Source organism: Acomys minous, assembly GCF_964271855.1.
Source record: "Acomys minous genome assembly, chromosome: 6".
Lineage (NCBI taxonomy): Eukaryota > Metazoa > Chordata > Mammalia > Rodentia > Muridae > Acomys > Acomys minous.
Window position 1 is genome coordinate 117,970,903 of NC_140487.1, and position 15,067 is coordinate 117,985,969.

Genomic DNA, 15,067 nt, shown 5'->3' on the forward strand with positions numbered 1-15,067 from the left:
AGTAAGTTCCAGATCTGCCTTGGCTTTGTGAGACCAAGGAGCTGGAGAGAAGGTTAGAACATTTCCTGTTCTTCAAGGGGACATGAGTTCAGTTCTAAGCACATACATCCGGGGCCACACAACTGCCTGTTAACTCCCAACTCCACAGGATCCCGTGCAGTCTTCTGGCCTCGGAGGCACTCGAAACACACACAGTCCAAAAAGAAAAAGAAAAAAAAAATCAAAACAAAACAAAAGCAACTGACAGGAAGTCTTAACACAAACCACAGTGTCCCCAACCTAGCGTGTCCAACAGAACACTTACCCATACCATGTGTGTACTATACCCATGCACGTGCCTATCCACAGGACCTCGGCACACCACATTCCCTGCCTCCCCAGATGTGATTTCCTCTCGCTGAACCGCCTGTAACCGTAATAACAGCTGAGATTTGACTAGCGAGTTCTGCGTCCCAGTCTGTGCGGTTTCCATGCGTGACCTTATTTGATCTTCACAGTGATTCTTCCAAATCGCTTCTGAGTGTCCCCAGGGAGCAGAGGGGAAAACTCTGGGGGAGCAAAACGACTTGTCCAGACTGTCATTGCTGCCTCCTCCACAGTCTGTGCTTTCCACTGCTGTGAAGGGTGGCACACGCCAGGTCCTCTCACACGCCAGCGCACACCTACATCCACATCAACACCTGCAATCAACACACATCCACACTCACTATTGTACACAGTACACTCATGAGTTCCAACCCTTATACCACCCAGTACTTTGACATTCAAACATGCTCACACATACATGCCCGGCACTCTCACGGACACACACGGTGTGCTCACGTTCTCAGAAGACGTGGGCTCCTCTCCCATCATCCTGATCAAAGGCTCGCATTAACCCCGACACCTGTAATTAACCCTTTCTCTCCCCCCCCTCCAGGGGAGATGTCTGGACCCGCTTCTCAAAAACAGGCGCCAAGGCCAAGCTGGTGGGTAGGCTCCCAGGAGGACCTGATACCAGGGTAGTATAGTGTGGGCCAGGATGAACAGGGCCAGGGGAGTCAAGGAGAGGAAGGCCAGGGTCTCAGAAGTGAGCAGAAAGTTTCATGGAAAGCCAAGCCTGCTAAAACTGTTCCTCTTGCACTGGCCAAATGGTAACTGGGCAGCAGGCAGCTGTGGGCCAGGCTGGCTGATTAATTAACTTCATGTCCCGTTTGTTTCGCTAACGCTAGACACCGAGCGAGAAGATGAACTCAGAGCTAAGGAACCTTGGCAGAGAAAGGGCAAGTAGGAGGCAAGCGTCTCCAGAGTATCAAAACACAGTCTCATTCTGCCATGCAAGGATCAGGGGACAAGGGTGCTCTGTTGTCCCATTCAGAGGCAGAGGTCAGGAGGTACCCATGAGGGTGTGTGGTGGGTCCCAAAATGGAGCAGTGCTCACCCAGATTCAAGCCCTGCATCTATGACCCGTGAGTTATATAGCCTTTGGGCATCCTAGCAAACCTTTGAAGCTTGATGTAAATCCTCTTTTTTTTTTTTTTTTTTTTTTTTTTTTAGACAGGGTTTCTTTGTGTAGCCGTGGCTGTCCTAGACTCACTAAGTAGACCAGGCTGGCCAGAGATCCTCCTGTCTCTGCTTTCCCAGTGCTGGGATTAAAGCTCCCCCCTCCCCCCCCCCCCCAGTAAAGCGCCATTCTAAAGTGAAGGTGAAGACACCTGTATGTCTAAAGTGTTCCCAGGGGCACTACTGTTGGCACACAGTTAGAGACCCTTCCTTGGTATGGTGGTCTCAGGAACGTGTGTGTGCGCGCGCGCGCGCGCGCGCGCGGCATGTGTGTGTGTGTGTGTGTGTGTGTGTGTGTGTGTGTGTGTGTGTAGCAGGAGCTCTCCAGGCCTGTTGCTAAGGAGGCTTCTACTTCGGTTTACAACTCTTTGCTGCCTAGGTCTTGAAGCCCGGGGACAAAAAGCTAGAATAGGTATGCTCAGTGCAGATCCATTCTGCACATTTGGGCTTAAAGATCAGATCCGCGAGGGCTAAGTGTAACCCTCGGAGGCACCTTCAAGGGCTCAAACTCCTAAAGGTTTGGAGCTGGAGAGACGCCCGCCCTTGCACAGGCCCCCTACAATCCTCCCCAAATTCCTGCTGATCCCTCCTCCCCGCTCCCCGCCTCCCCCTGACCCCCCCAACCCCCCGCCCCAACTTCCCTCTCACTCCCCCCGCCCTCCAGTCAGGGTGTCAGTCCGGCCCTTTTAAAGGCATTCCTGAGGGCGTGGTTTCGGTGACGTCAGCGTGGGGCATGAATGAACAGGAGCGGGTTCTCACCCAACTTCCATTAAGGACTTGGGGCAGGAGGGTAGAAGTTGTTCGCGGCGGGCAGGCAGGCAGGAACGGGACATCGAGGCCGGCGTGCGGACAGCGGAGATCTCGGGGAGCGAGGGGTGCAGCATGGAGCTCCAGGCAGTTCGGTTCTGCCTGGCGCTGCTTTGGAGTTGTGCGCTGGCGGCCGCGGCGGCACCGGGAAAGGAAGGTGAGTGTCTGCGCGATGGCAGCAGCCATCAGGGACCCGGTCCATGGGACCCGGGGTGCTGGCGCCCCACTTTTCTCTCCGGGGCGCACCTTTGGAAACCGAATTGTAGCTGCTGGGTCTCGCGCGCTGAGTTCGGCAGGGCGCGCTGGTTGCGATCGGAGACGGTCTTGGGGACCTCTCTGGGATCCCAGGGTCTTTGGAACTAAGAGATCTCAGCTGGGGCGCGCAGGGCTCGGAGGCCTTGGAAAGGGGGAAGCGACGCCCGCCACGCGGTTGCAGCTCTGTGGCTGCTTCTGGAACGCGACCCCCGTAGGGCGCGCGGGGTCCCTCAAAGGAAAGGAGGCGTTTAAGTAGGCTTTTCCTGGCGATCAGCTTCTTGGTAATCAGAGTTCACTTAATTCATCTGCACCGATTTCGCGCGGAAGGCATTTGGATTCAGGCCCCGCTTTTTGGGGAGGGGTCTCCTGGGCTCCCTGAACCAAGAGGATCTCTTTGCGCCCTCTTTTCCTGGGATCCCAGAGGTCAGTGTAGGGAGCCTGGGGTCAGCCCTGGCCACGCACACCCCTCCCTTTTTACCAAGCCGCACTCCCAGGTTTGGGAGACAGGTTAAAGAGCCAGGAGCGAGGACAGGAAGTCCCAAAGTCAAGTGTTCTGAGCAAGGGGTGACTCAGAAGGAGGAAATGCGGCAGGTGGGGTTGCGGCCTCTCGCGGTGTGGATCCGTCGTCTCGGGCACGGGGAGCCCAGGCACCTGGAGGTGGGAGAGTGAATCACCTGCTCCCGCCCTAGAGTCCTGGGAGCCACGCAAGGTGAGGGGGCTGCAGACTTTGCCTTTGCCTAAGGCGCGGCTGGGGGTGTACTCGGGGGCGTTGTCCCTCAGCTAAGGTCTCCGAACGGGTGGGGATTCCTGCCCTGCTCTTGGCGAAGATCTTTCTGTCTACCCTGCCAGAGCTGGCTTCCGTTTCCCACAGCGAAAACTTTCCCCTGCTTTTGGGCATTGCACGGCTCCGGCCGGCTCCAGCAGGGGGAAGCGCGGAGGAAACCCTGGTGGGTTAGAAGTTTCTCAATTCTTTCGCCTTCCACATTGGGAGGGTAATAGGCCAGTGTGGAACTCTTGGAGGGTGGTGAATTTGGGGTGGAGGGGGGGTCATATATCCTAGCCCCATTCCAAGGACAAAGCCCCTCCCCCTCCCCGGGAAGTTCTTTTTGTCAAGGTGTGGGCAGGGCAGGGATTCTGCGACCCTCGCCCCCCTCTCTGGTTCAACTTTTGGCTCTCTCTTTCTGGGAGCTGTGGTTGGGGGAGAATGGAGAGACGGTTGGAATTGCTGCAGACCTTCCTGGGCTCCCGCGGAGTTGAGGATTAGACGTCAGCTTTGCTGTGCGGGCTCCTGGCCCCCAGTCCTCAGCGGGGAAGCGTCAAACAATCTTGGACTTGTGCGTCTGGGTGCATCTGTCCTCCTTACCCCGGCCTTTGTGATTAATCTCGTGCTGCATGGGACAGAGGAGAAAAAAAAAGAGCGCATATTGCCCCGGAGTTGTGGACAGTTCTTGTCTATGCACCTCCAGGAGCAACTACCAGGCACTATGTCTGTGAGATGGGGGGAGGGGTCGTGACCCATCTGGTTTCACTTGGGGGGAGGGCGCAGCTGAGGGCAGGTATGATCTGTCTCAGCTCTAGCCTTGACACAGCTGTGCAGCCTTCTTTCTCTTCTGCTCTTTGCTCGGTTTGGAAACGCAGTGGGAACCAGTTAGGTCCTCAACAGCTGCTGAATGTGCCTCCTACAGTGACTTTGACTTTTTTTTCCTCTCTCTCTCTCTCTCTCTCTCTCTCTCTGTGTGTGTGTGTGTGTGTGTGTGTGTGTGTTTGAGTGCCAGTGCACAGGTGTGGAGCTCAAACTTGCAGAAGGAATTCTTTCTCTCCTTCATGTGGGTTCTGGGATGGAACTCAGACTAGACTTTTTACCTGCTGAGCCATCTGACTGTCCTGTCCTTCCTTCTAAAGGGGGGGGAGGGGGGAGGCAACACTGGTCAGGCAGGACCCTCTGCACAGAGGGTCTGACCCAGCCAGCCAGCCGGCCAGAACTTCTGGCCGGCTGGTTGAGTTGCTGGGATGGGTGGGGCTTAGAGCTTCAGCAGGCTTGGAGAAGGCTGGGTTTCTTAGTTCAGCAAGGGCCCTGTCTGCCCCCAGTCCCCTGCCTGTTTGCATCCGGAGTGCCTAGTCTCTCCCCCTTTTTAGGTGTAAGCTGATCTTGGGTAAAGAGGCATGAGGTTAGCAGGAAGGTGGCAAGGGGGACACTGCCTTGTGGGAAAGCTTGTAAAGTAATGTAGCCCACAGGGGTGACGTTATAGTGGTAGATTCCAGCCCGCCCCCCCTTGTCAGAGTATCTCTTAGGGGTCAGAGAACTTACAGGGTACCCAATTTAGGCCAACCTTTTGGTGAATCTTTGAAAGAGTCAGGCAGATGGCTCCCAAACTGCCTGCTTCCAACTAGCTAGAACCTTTGATTTCCAGAGCCTAGGGGCCTCTGTCACAGCAGGAGGATGCCTGGGCTCTCCCTGTTCCTGGTGGTTGGGTCTAGGGAATTTCCATCGGAGGGGGCTGTGGCTGGCAGCCCTTGGGGTGCACAGGCCTTCTTTTCCTCTCAGGTTGAACCTCATGAAAGTTCTAGATCCCGACTTGGGCTGGCCTTTCTGTTAGGTTAACCCCTTAAGGCCCCTTCCCCAAGGGGCTTAGCTTGTGTTTTCCACACTGCTTGTGTATATGGTGTGTGTATGTGTGTATGTGGTATATTTGTGTGCTATGTGTTAGATTTACAGAGAGCGGTTTTCTCCTTCCTCTTACCCAGCTGGAGTCAGGAACCTGCCCCCCCCCACCCCCCAGAACCTTTCCTGTGGGGTTAGTGAGTTTCCCAAGATTAGGCCCTGGGCATGTCTGAACAAATCCCTGCTATTGCCCACCACACTTTCCACTCTCTCTGACCTACCACCTCTGCCACTGGCTGTGGGATGTGGGGTCTGAGCTACTTCGGACTTCCTCTTCCTTGTCTGGGCTGCCAGAACTTTGTTAGATATGGCTGAGGCCAGAGTCAGGGTGGCAGAACTTTTCACCAGGCCTCAGGGCTTCCCTAGGATGGAGACTGTCTCATCTCAGAAAGAGTTTTCTTTCTTTGAGACATACTCTTACTATGTAGCCCAGGCTAGCTTCAACTCACAGAGATCCGCTTAGCTCTATATAAAATGGTTCTTTTTTCTTCTTCTTCTTCTTTCTTTCCCCGAGACAGGGTTTCTCTGTGTTTAGCCTTGGCTGTTCTGGACTCACTTTGTAGACCAGGCTGGCTGGCCTCAAACTGACAGATTCACCTGCCTCTGCCTCCCAGAGTGCTGGGATTACAGGCGTGTGGCCCAGTGTCCGGCTCACGATGGTTCTTTTTAGTTTTATTTTAAGATATTTATTTTTGTTTTGTTTGAGATTGGGTCTATCTTTGCAGACCAGGCTGTCTTGCCTCTGCCTCCTGGATGCTGGGATTAAAGGCATGCACCACCACATCTGGTTTATGTGGTGCTGGATATCAAACCTGTCTTATCCATGTTGGGCAAGCACTCTGCTGACTGTTTTTTTCTTTTCTTTTCTTTCCCTGTTCTTTCTTTTCTTTCTTCTGTTGGCGGCTGTGGTGCTTGGAGTCATCTGCTAAGCACAGACTCCTCAGCTGACACACACTGCACACTGTCCTTAGGGTTATGATTCCTCCAATCTTCTCATCTGGAACCCTAGCCTGCCTCAGTTTCCCACAGAGAGCCATTCTTCTAGATCTTGGTGTAGAGGAGTGTTGCTTCTGCAGCCAGCTCTCCAAGCTGCTTTGTCAGTGAAAGCAATTACTTTGCGGTTCTTACAATTACAAGCGGACCTTGGCTTCTGAATCTGGAGACCATGTGTGGGTCGAAAGCCTCAGTTTCCCCAATACACTGCTCTCCGGGGAGGGTGACATGACTTAGCCTTTGCTTGAAAATGGAAGAGAAGGAGAACCTTGGGTCTTGGCTGCTGGACCTGGAAGGAGTGGCCCTGTAGAAAGAGCCCGAGGGCCAGGCCAAGCCCTGGCAGAGGCTTGTCTGCCCACTCCAGATGTCTCCATGTATGTGTGTATGTGTATTAGTCGTGTGCATTGATGTTTTGCCTGCATGTTTAGCTGTGTGAAGGCGTCAGATCCCCCTGGAACTGGTATTACAGACAGTTGCGAGCTACCATGTGGGTGCTGGGACTCGAACCCAGGTCCTCTGGAAGAGCAGCTAGTGCTCTTAACTGCTGAGCGATTTCTCCAGCCTCCTCCAGATGCCTCTTGAGGGAGGAGGAGAGCGTGGTCCTGGCACCTGGTCCCTCTGGGCCTGGAAAGTCCCCTATGACAGTTTCCATCCATCACATTCCTACAGGTACTTCTGCTAGGGTTAAGAATGACTTTCCCGCCGGGCGTGGTGGCGCACGCCTTTAATCCCAGCACTCGGCAGAGGCTGGTGGATCGCTGTGAGTTCGAGGCCAGCCTGGTCTACAAATTGAGTCTAGGACAGCCAAGGCTACACAGAGAGACCCTGTCTCAAAAAACCAAAAAAAAAAAAAAAAAAAAAAAAGAATGACTTTCCCCCGGGGAAGAGACCTGGCCAGAGATCTGTAGCTATGGGTCCCTCCTAGAGACCTCCATGCCTTCATGGCCTTACTTCTCCTAATCAGTGACTTTGTGGTGAGAAGATTGCTTTCAGACTGCCCACTCCTCCAGATCTGTCCACTCTTGTTTACAGCCCTTTCTTTCTCTTCTCTTTCCTTTTCTTTTTTTTTTTTTGAGTGGGGTGGGGTAGGGGTGCGGGGTCTGACCATTCCACCTTGCTGGCCTGGAGCTCTCCATGTATGTATGTATGTGTATTAGTCATGTGCATTGGTGTTTTGCCTGCATGTATATCTGTGTGAAAGCATCAGGTCCCCTGGAACTGGAATTACACACAGTTGCGAGCTACCATGTGGGTGCTGGGACTCGAACCCAGGTCGTCTGGAAGAACAGCTAGTGCTCTTAACTGCTGAGCCATTTCTCTAGCCCCCTCCAGATGCCTCTTGAGGGAGGAGGATGTAGACCAGGGTGGGCTTGAATTCTTAGAGATCCACTTGCCTCTGCCTGTGTGCTACCAGAACTAGCTAATGACCCTTTCTTTCTTTCTTTCTTTCTTTTTTTTTGGAAACAAGGTTTCTCTGTGTAGCCTTGGCTATCCTGGTCTCGCTTTGTAGACCAGGCTGGCCTCGAACTCACAGCGATCTGCCTGCCTCTGCCTCTCGAGTGCTGGGATTAAAGGCGTGCGCCATCACGCCCGGCCCAATGACCCTTTTTTTATGGAGCACCTCAGTGCCTTTCTACCCACTGCTACTATGTGTGCTGGGTGGCCTGGTTTGGGCCAGGGTGTTCTATGCTAGAGAAGCAGACAGTCCCGTGCTCTGTGGCCCGTGTGAAGTGATCCCTTGTTCTGAGGAAGCAGATGGAGCAGTGGGGGATCATTCCAGTACACTGCCCAGCTGCTGTTCTCCTGCTGTGCTGGGCCCTGCCCTGCTGGGGGGCTGAGGAGACAGCATAGCTGAAACCCTGGTGACAGGCAGCTGTGTGGCACTGAGTCCCGCCTCTTCCCAGGTCAAGTCATGTGTAGCTCATGGGATTTGGGGTTGGGTGGGTGGGGGACACACCATCCCCAACTCGTCCTGTTGTGTGGCTCCTGGGAAAGCCCAAACTCACTGGTCCTCTCCTTACTTTTTCCTGCAGTTGTTTTGTTGGACTTCGCAGCGATGAAAGGGGAGCTCGGCTGGCTCACACACCCCTATGGCAAAGGGGTAAGTAAACTTCCATGGGCTGAGGGCGGGTGGGAAGAAGGGCTACGCGTCCCAGGAGAGACGGAGGATGGGAGCCTGGCTCAGACTCAACAGCTAAACCAAGCTTCAAACTGTTTTTTACCACACTGGACTGAGTTAGTGGCCGAGGCCAGGGTAAACTGGAGCTGGACAGGAAGGAAGGGACCTCAGGTGGCCTGCCTAGCTGGAGAAGCAGCTCAAGACTCCTGCCTAATGGGATGTTCCAGAGAAGGTCTCACACACAGTTCTCGCTGCCTTTTGGGAGGGAAGGGTTAAAGGCTGCCCTGTCTTGGAGGTCTAAGCCCTGGAGGTGAAGAGTGAGACAGATAAGGAACATAAACTCCCTTCCTGCCTGGGGCCCCTTGCCCAGTCTACCCTGCCTTACCCGCCCTGGGGGCATTTCCCTGTCCACAGTGCTTTGCAGTTTTCCTGCCCTGACCCCACAAGATGCTGAGTTGCAAGCTGAGGGACTTTGGAGAAGACACTGCTGTGCTTTGGGCCTCAGCTTGCCTCGGGCACCCTTGATAAATTGGTCCTGGGACTCTGAGCCAGGGACAGAGGTGTGTCTTTAGGAAACTCGAGGATAGTACCTACAGCTGGCCAGATCCAAGTGACTTGCTTTCCCACCCCCACCCCCCCCCCCCCCCCCATGGCACCAGTGAGGCCTGAAGTATAGTTTTGGTTTTTTTGTTTTGTTTTGTTTTTGGTTTTTGGTTGGTTGGTTGGTTGGTTGGTTGGTTTGGGCTTTTCTTGACAGAGTTTCTCTGTGTAGCCTTGGCTGTCCTGGACTCTCTTTGGAGACCAGGCTGGCCTCGAACTCAGGGAGATACACGGTCCTCTGCCTCTCTCAGTGCTGGGATTACAGGTGTGCACCACCCCACTCAGCTTGAAGTTTAGTCGTGAACAAACTTTCAGGACCCTGGAATGTCCAGCCAGAGGCAGGTATCCAACCCAGTCATTTTATACAGTGGGAAACTGAGCCCTGGAGGCATGTGGGTCTTGGCCAACGCCATATAGGGCAGGGCAGGCCTCTTTTGTTGTTCGCTATACTTGGGTTCACTATTACTGATTTATTTTCCTCTCATTTATTCACACATTATGCTCATCTAAGACCTTCCTAAGTACCTAGAGGGGCCCTGGGTGTTCAGAGCCAACTCAGTTGCTGTTGTCATGATGAGGAGGTCAATACAGCTCTGGGAGGCAGGCCTATGTCATCACGCGCCGAGGTCTCCAATGATGCAGGGGACGTGGAGATTGTAGAGGCACATGGCTCTACCCAGGCACCCCGAGGAAACTCAACTGTCCTGTAGACACAAGCCGGTCATCACCAGGGACTGGACATTGCTGACTTACCATACTTGTCAACACACATGGCACACAGTGATGACCCTGGCCGCTGCGAGACAGTGCCAGCTGCTTCGTTTGGTTGTAGCTCTGAGCTGTGGCCCAGCGTTTTGTAGATAGTCTGTCGTCCTCACAGCAGTCCTGCTCCCCGTATAGACGCCGGCTTTAAAGCGCTCAGATGATAGGCAGCCCCCAGACTGTGGTCCAGGCCCACTGGTGGGAAGACTCAGCACCCAGACATCAGGGCCAGAAAGACCCACAGCCATGCCTTGGCCCAGCCATTTCCTGCTTGCCCTTTTCTAGGTCCTAGTTTTCTTCCCTGGAGAACGAGGGCAGTAAGAACTGAGAGTTGGCTAGCCGGGCGGTGGTGGTGCATGCCTTTAATCTCAGCACTCGGGACTGCTGTGAGTTCGAGGCCAGCCTGGTCTACAAAGGGAGTCTTGGACAGCCAAGGCTACACAGAGAAACCTTATCTAAAAAACAAAACAAACCAGAACTGAGAGTAGGGTGTGGCGGTACACACCCATCATCTTAACACTTCAGAAAGCAGAGGCAGGAGGATCAGATATTCAGAGTCATCCCTCATGATGCAGTGAGTTCAAGCGCAGCTTGGGCTACCTGAGACCCTGTCTTAATAGAACATAGGAATGGGTGGGGGGAGCGCGCAATTATGAGGCTCTGCCATCTGGGACTCCCTCCGTGCCCTTTCTTACGGACCCTCACCTGTTAACCACACACAGTGGGACCTAATGCAGAACATGATGAATGACATGCCCATATACATGTACTCCGTCTGCAACGTGGTGTCCGGGGACCAGGACAATTGGCTCCGTACCAACTGGGTGTACCGGGAGGAGGCCGAGCGCATCTTCATCGAGCTCAAGTTCACCGTGCGCGACTGTAACAGCTTCCCGGGGGGTGCCAGCTCTTGCAAAGAGACCTTCAATCTCTACTACGCGGAGTCGGATGTGGACTACGGCACCAACTTCCAGAAGCGGCAGTTCACCAAGATCGACACCATTGCCCCCGACGAGATCACCGTCAGCAGCGACTTCGAGGCGCGCAACGTCAAGCTCAACGTGGAGGAGCGCATGGTGGGGCCGCTCAGCAAGAAGGGCTTCTACCTCGCCTTCCAGGACATCGGCGCCTGCGTGGCGCTGCTCTCCGTCCGCGTCTACTACAAGAAGTGTCCTGAGATGTTGCAGAGCCTGGCCCGCTTCCCCGAGTCCATTGCTGTCGCTGTCTCTGATGCACAGCCCCTGGCCACCGTGGCTGGTACCTGTGTGGACCACGCCGTGGTACCTCATGGGGGTGAGGAGCCCCTCATGCACTGCACAGTGGATGGCGAGTGGCTGGTGCCCATCGGACAGTGCGTGTGCCAGGAAGGCTACGAGAAGGTTGAGGAAGTCTGCCAAGGTGAGTGAGGGAGGGAGGGAGTGAGCGAGCGAGAGAGCGAGCGAGTGAGTGGATTTTTCTGGCTTGGAGGGGAAGCCAGCCTGGGGTGGAAGTCACAGCTCGGGGATTGGGACGTCTTAGTAAGTATGTTGGGGATGTCTCTGCCCTGGACACTGCTGCTCTAGTTGCCTGGAAACAGGACAGTGTGGGGGTTCCGAACCAGGGTTTTAGCACAACTATGCTTGGGTTTCAGTCCCCCTCTCGTTTCGCCTGTTTCCTTCACGCCCCTACCCGAGTTTCATCACCTGTAAAGTGGAGAGGGTCATAGTATCTGTCTTGGGGTGGGTAGTTGTGATAATCACATGACCTCATGCTCGTAAAGTGCTTAGGTCAGCGCCTGACACATACATGCCTGTAAGTGTGGCTGTTATTTTTTCTTTTTGATTCATCCCACGAATAGTTCCTGCTCTGCTGATGCTCTGCGGTCTATTCCCAGGAGCTATTTCTGATTCCCTTGCTGTGTGGCCTCAAGTAAATTGCCCAACTTCTCTGGGCTCCTCATTTAATAGAGTTTAGTAGTTTGTTGATTCAGGGTACCTGTGAACCACCTGGAGTGAATTGGAGGCGCCGTGAAGTGGGGTGTGAAGTGGGGTGCGGTTGGCTCTCTCGCCAGATCCTCTGTTGGGGGTTTATTGGTGACATACTGAGACTGCTAGGGCCCTGGTTAGGTGACTCTCTGAGAACAGGTCTGGGCATTAGTGATCTCATACAGGGAAAGCTGTGGGGACAGCCAGGGCCAGTGACAACGGAAATGTACAAAACCGCGTGTTTGCAGTGGATGATTCTGGAAGCCACTAGGGCAGAGCATGTGAGGAATGCAGCTGACCTTTGGAAGGCCACCCCCACGGCTGTCCCTGGGAGTCGCTTTTGCAGAGATAAGCTGAGTGTTGAGAAATTAGGGGCTAGGGCCTTACGTTCCCTACAGGTGCACATATCTGCTGCATGACCCTAGCTGGGTAAGTGCCTCCTCCTCTCTGGCCTCAGCTTTCTGCCTCCACCCTCGGATCTAGTTTTCCATGAAGGAAGCTGGAAGACCTTGAAGTCTTTGTTTAGGTGGTCTGTGTGCCTCCCAAGGCAGTTCTTGGAACCTTGATTAACACAGTGCATAAGCGCCTGGTGAGGGATTTCTACAAGCCTTTTCTGGCTTTGTGAGTTCCCATCACCCCCCCCCCCCCCCCCCCCCCCGCTCTCCTCCCAGCTGCCCTCTGCTGAGGGAGTCTCCTTCCCTAGGTGGCCCCTGAGGTGACCTCAGTGAGAGTCCTAGCTTCAGACAATGACCATGGCAGTTGCGGGTGGGGGGGGGGGAATGCAGAGGGGGGGGGGCTGCACAGGACAACCAGTGGGCTCAGGAGCTCCTCCCCCATGACATCCTAACACAAGAATGCGGGGGTGGAGGAGGGGCAGTTGAAAACTTTCCACCCTGGTGATTCAGACCCTGCAGAGATAAGTGGGAGCTGTGAGGGGGGGGGGTGGTCTTCCATGGAGTGGGCAACTCCCTCCTCTTGTGGGGATCAGGGGAAGCTTTGTTTATAAAAAGCTAAGCCAAGACCCCCTTTGGTAGAATCGGCCTGGTGGGAGGATACATTCCCAGGAGGGACACTTGACTTAGCTGGCACAGCTGTCTAAGTTCCAGCCACCCACTGCCCTGGCTCTGTCTCCCGGTGCCTCCTCCCAGCAGGTAAAGGGTCTCACCATGCAAGACTGGCAACCTGCGTGCAATTCTCAGAATACTAATGGAAGGAGAAGACCAACTCCACAAAATTGACTTTCACACATGTGCCATGGGGTGTGTATATGTGCGTGTGTGTGTGTGTGTGCGTGCGCATGGGTATACATGCTGCTCAGCAGCCTGTTGGCGATGGCTCTGAGGGGTAGATGCTGTCCTTGAGTCCACACATCCTTTCTGTGAGGCTGGGGATCTTATTAGTTCCCTTAAGTAGATGGGGAAACTGAGGCTCAGAGGCTTGCCTGGAATTACACAGCTATGTCAGGGTTTAACTCACGGTGAACAGTGCCCAGGCTGCTGTGGGTCAGGAAGTGGGACAGGAAATGACCAGATCCCGTGGAATCCCTGACTCAGCTCTTGGCACTGAGATGGGCTCGCTGGGCAGTTCTGGGGTGGCAGGTCTTGGCACCAGGGCTGGGGCTCCATCAGAGGGAGGGGCAGGGTGACTGGAGGGCCATTGCTGGGCATGTTGGCTGCAGGTTTTGCTCCCCCTAGGCTGTAGCCTCAGGCGCTCCTATTAAGGCCTTTACTGATAGGGGTCGGGTGTGGTGTGGTACTAGCTTGCAGCTTGTCAAGGTCATTTCCAGAGTCATCAAGCTCTGTATCTGTTTTTCCTGGGAGTTCCCCCCCCCCCCAAGAAGGCTGGATCTGGTCAGGAAAGAGTTAAGTGGTCAACGGAAAGGAGGTGCCTTCCAGGTGGACAGGTGGGCATGCTGCCCAGCCCGCACTACCCAGAGCTATGTCAGGAATGAGCCAGCCTCCCTCCAGCCCACCCCCAGCTCTGTCCAGGGGACAGTGGAGTCACTCAGGCTGACCGACATCTCCCTGGGGGCTGCTTTGTCTCTGCTTCCTGTGTTAGCCTCTGCAGGGCCCCTGACTGGCGCCTTACCTACTAGGCCCCAGGTAGACAGGGGCCAGGTGAGCAGGTGACCAGCGGCCTAGGCCAGAGGCTCAGCCCAGCAGCCGGAAGGGGCGGGGGGGGGGGGCAGCCTTTGGAGGATGTCACCGCCAGGCTCCGGTTTCATGGCCCTTTTTCATATACATACCTTATTCCACAACTAAGTACTTCACAGGCAAGGTTTATAGTTTGCAAAGCACCCAGAGAGGGTGAGGACTCTCCCACTGTACAGATGAGATCAAGGCCAGAGAGGAAATGACCACGCCCTGCCCGGTCCCCACTTGTCTGTAGAGTGGTGTGACTATGGCAAAGCCCCTTTGGGCTCTATCTTTCTTATCTTTAAGCGGCTCTGAGGGACCTAGCCACCTTGTGATCAGGTCCCAGAAGCTGTCACTTTCTTGGTCATGTGTACCATAGACAGTGAGAAGGGACTCCTTGCCCAGGGCCCACAGCAATGACCTCAGACTAGGGTAGGGATGGTGGTTCTCAGCCTTAGGCCTCCTTTGGTATGGATACCAGCTCTAATTTCTGTGGGTTTCAGGGGTAAGGGCCATGGCGGTAGCCTCCCAGCCTCGCGCCTGTGCTCTGACCTCTATGCTCTCAGGAGCAAGTCTAGGCCCTAGTAGCCCCACCAAGCAGGCTTGGCCCCTCGCTAGTTACGGGAGGGAGGTAAGGAGGTAAGTGGGTCCCCTGAACGGAAGGAAGGAGGCAGCAGGTGGAGAAAGCAAACAAGATAAGGGTTGGAGGTGGGAGAGTTGGGTGGGCAGAGGGGAGCACTTAGCTTATCTGTTGGGTGGCAGATATGCTAACAGATGGGAGCACCCTGGGGGGGCACGTGTGAAAGGAGCAAGGCCCTGAGAACTGGGAATGGGGCTCCTTTTTCCTGTAGGCACCACAAGGCCTGTTGGGGCTACCCTCTATGCCCTGGGTCAGTCAGTAACTCACGGGTTGACAGTCAAGCTTAGGCTCCACGTGCAGGACAGAGGGAGTGAGGTGGTGTTCTGGTTGCCCGCTGCTCTTGGCTTGGGGAAGCTGATTGCCACCGGGACTGACCTGTTGACCCCACGACCTTAGCAGCCAAAGCCTGGGAGGTGGCTGGGCCTGGGGAGGGCCTCCGTAAGGAGCTGGATTAGCGCCACACAGAGGGCGTCCGTCCCTGAGTCACCCTGCAACTGCCACCTGTAGGGGCGGGCATCGGGAACTGGAAAAACCAGGGTACAGCCCTAGCTGCAGCTTCTGTGTTCCAGTTCTGCTTGGCGTGGCCCA

General features: G+C 54.9%; 1 protein-coding gene and 1 long non-coding RNA gene across 5 annotated transcripts in view; both read left to right on the top strand.

The window, feature by feature from the left end:
- Window positions 1-1,221, top strand: LOC311600148. The gene is made up of 3 exons (XR_014780161.1): window positions 1-52; window positions 920-968; window positions 1,212-1,221. It is a non-coding gene; the product is annotated as an uncharacterized lncRNA (long non-coding RNA).
- Window positions 1,222-2,265: 1,044 nt separating this feature from the next.
- The window catches only part of EPHA2 (EPH receptor A2), a 29,086-nt gene continuing 16,284 nt past the window's right edge, over window positions 2,266-15,067 (top strand). Inside the window, exons 1-3 of one of the 4 annotated variants that reach the window (XM_084786443.1) lie at window positions 2,266-2,506; window positions 8,293-8,360; window positions 10,463-11,138. In XM_084786443.1, coding sequence (XP_084642569.1) covers window positions 2,425-2,506; window positions 8,293-8,360; window positions 10,463-11,138 — 826 coding nt within the window. In that variant the 5' untranslated portion in view covers window positions 2,266-2,424. Of the gene's footprint in view, window positions 2,507-3,173; window positions 3,314-8,292; window positions 8,361-10,462; window positions 11,139-15,067 lie in introns of those variants that run through there. The other 3 variants (XM_084786446.1, XM_084786444.1, XM_084786445.1) reach the window with 3 other exon arrangements.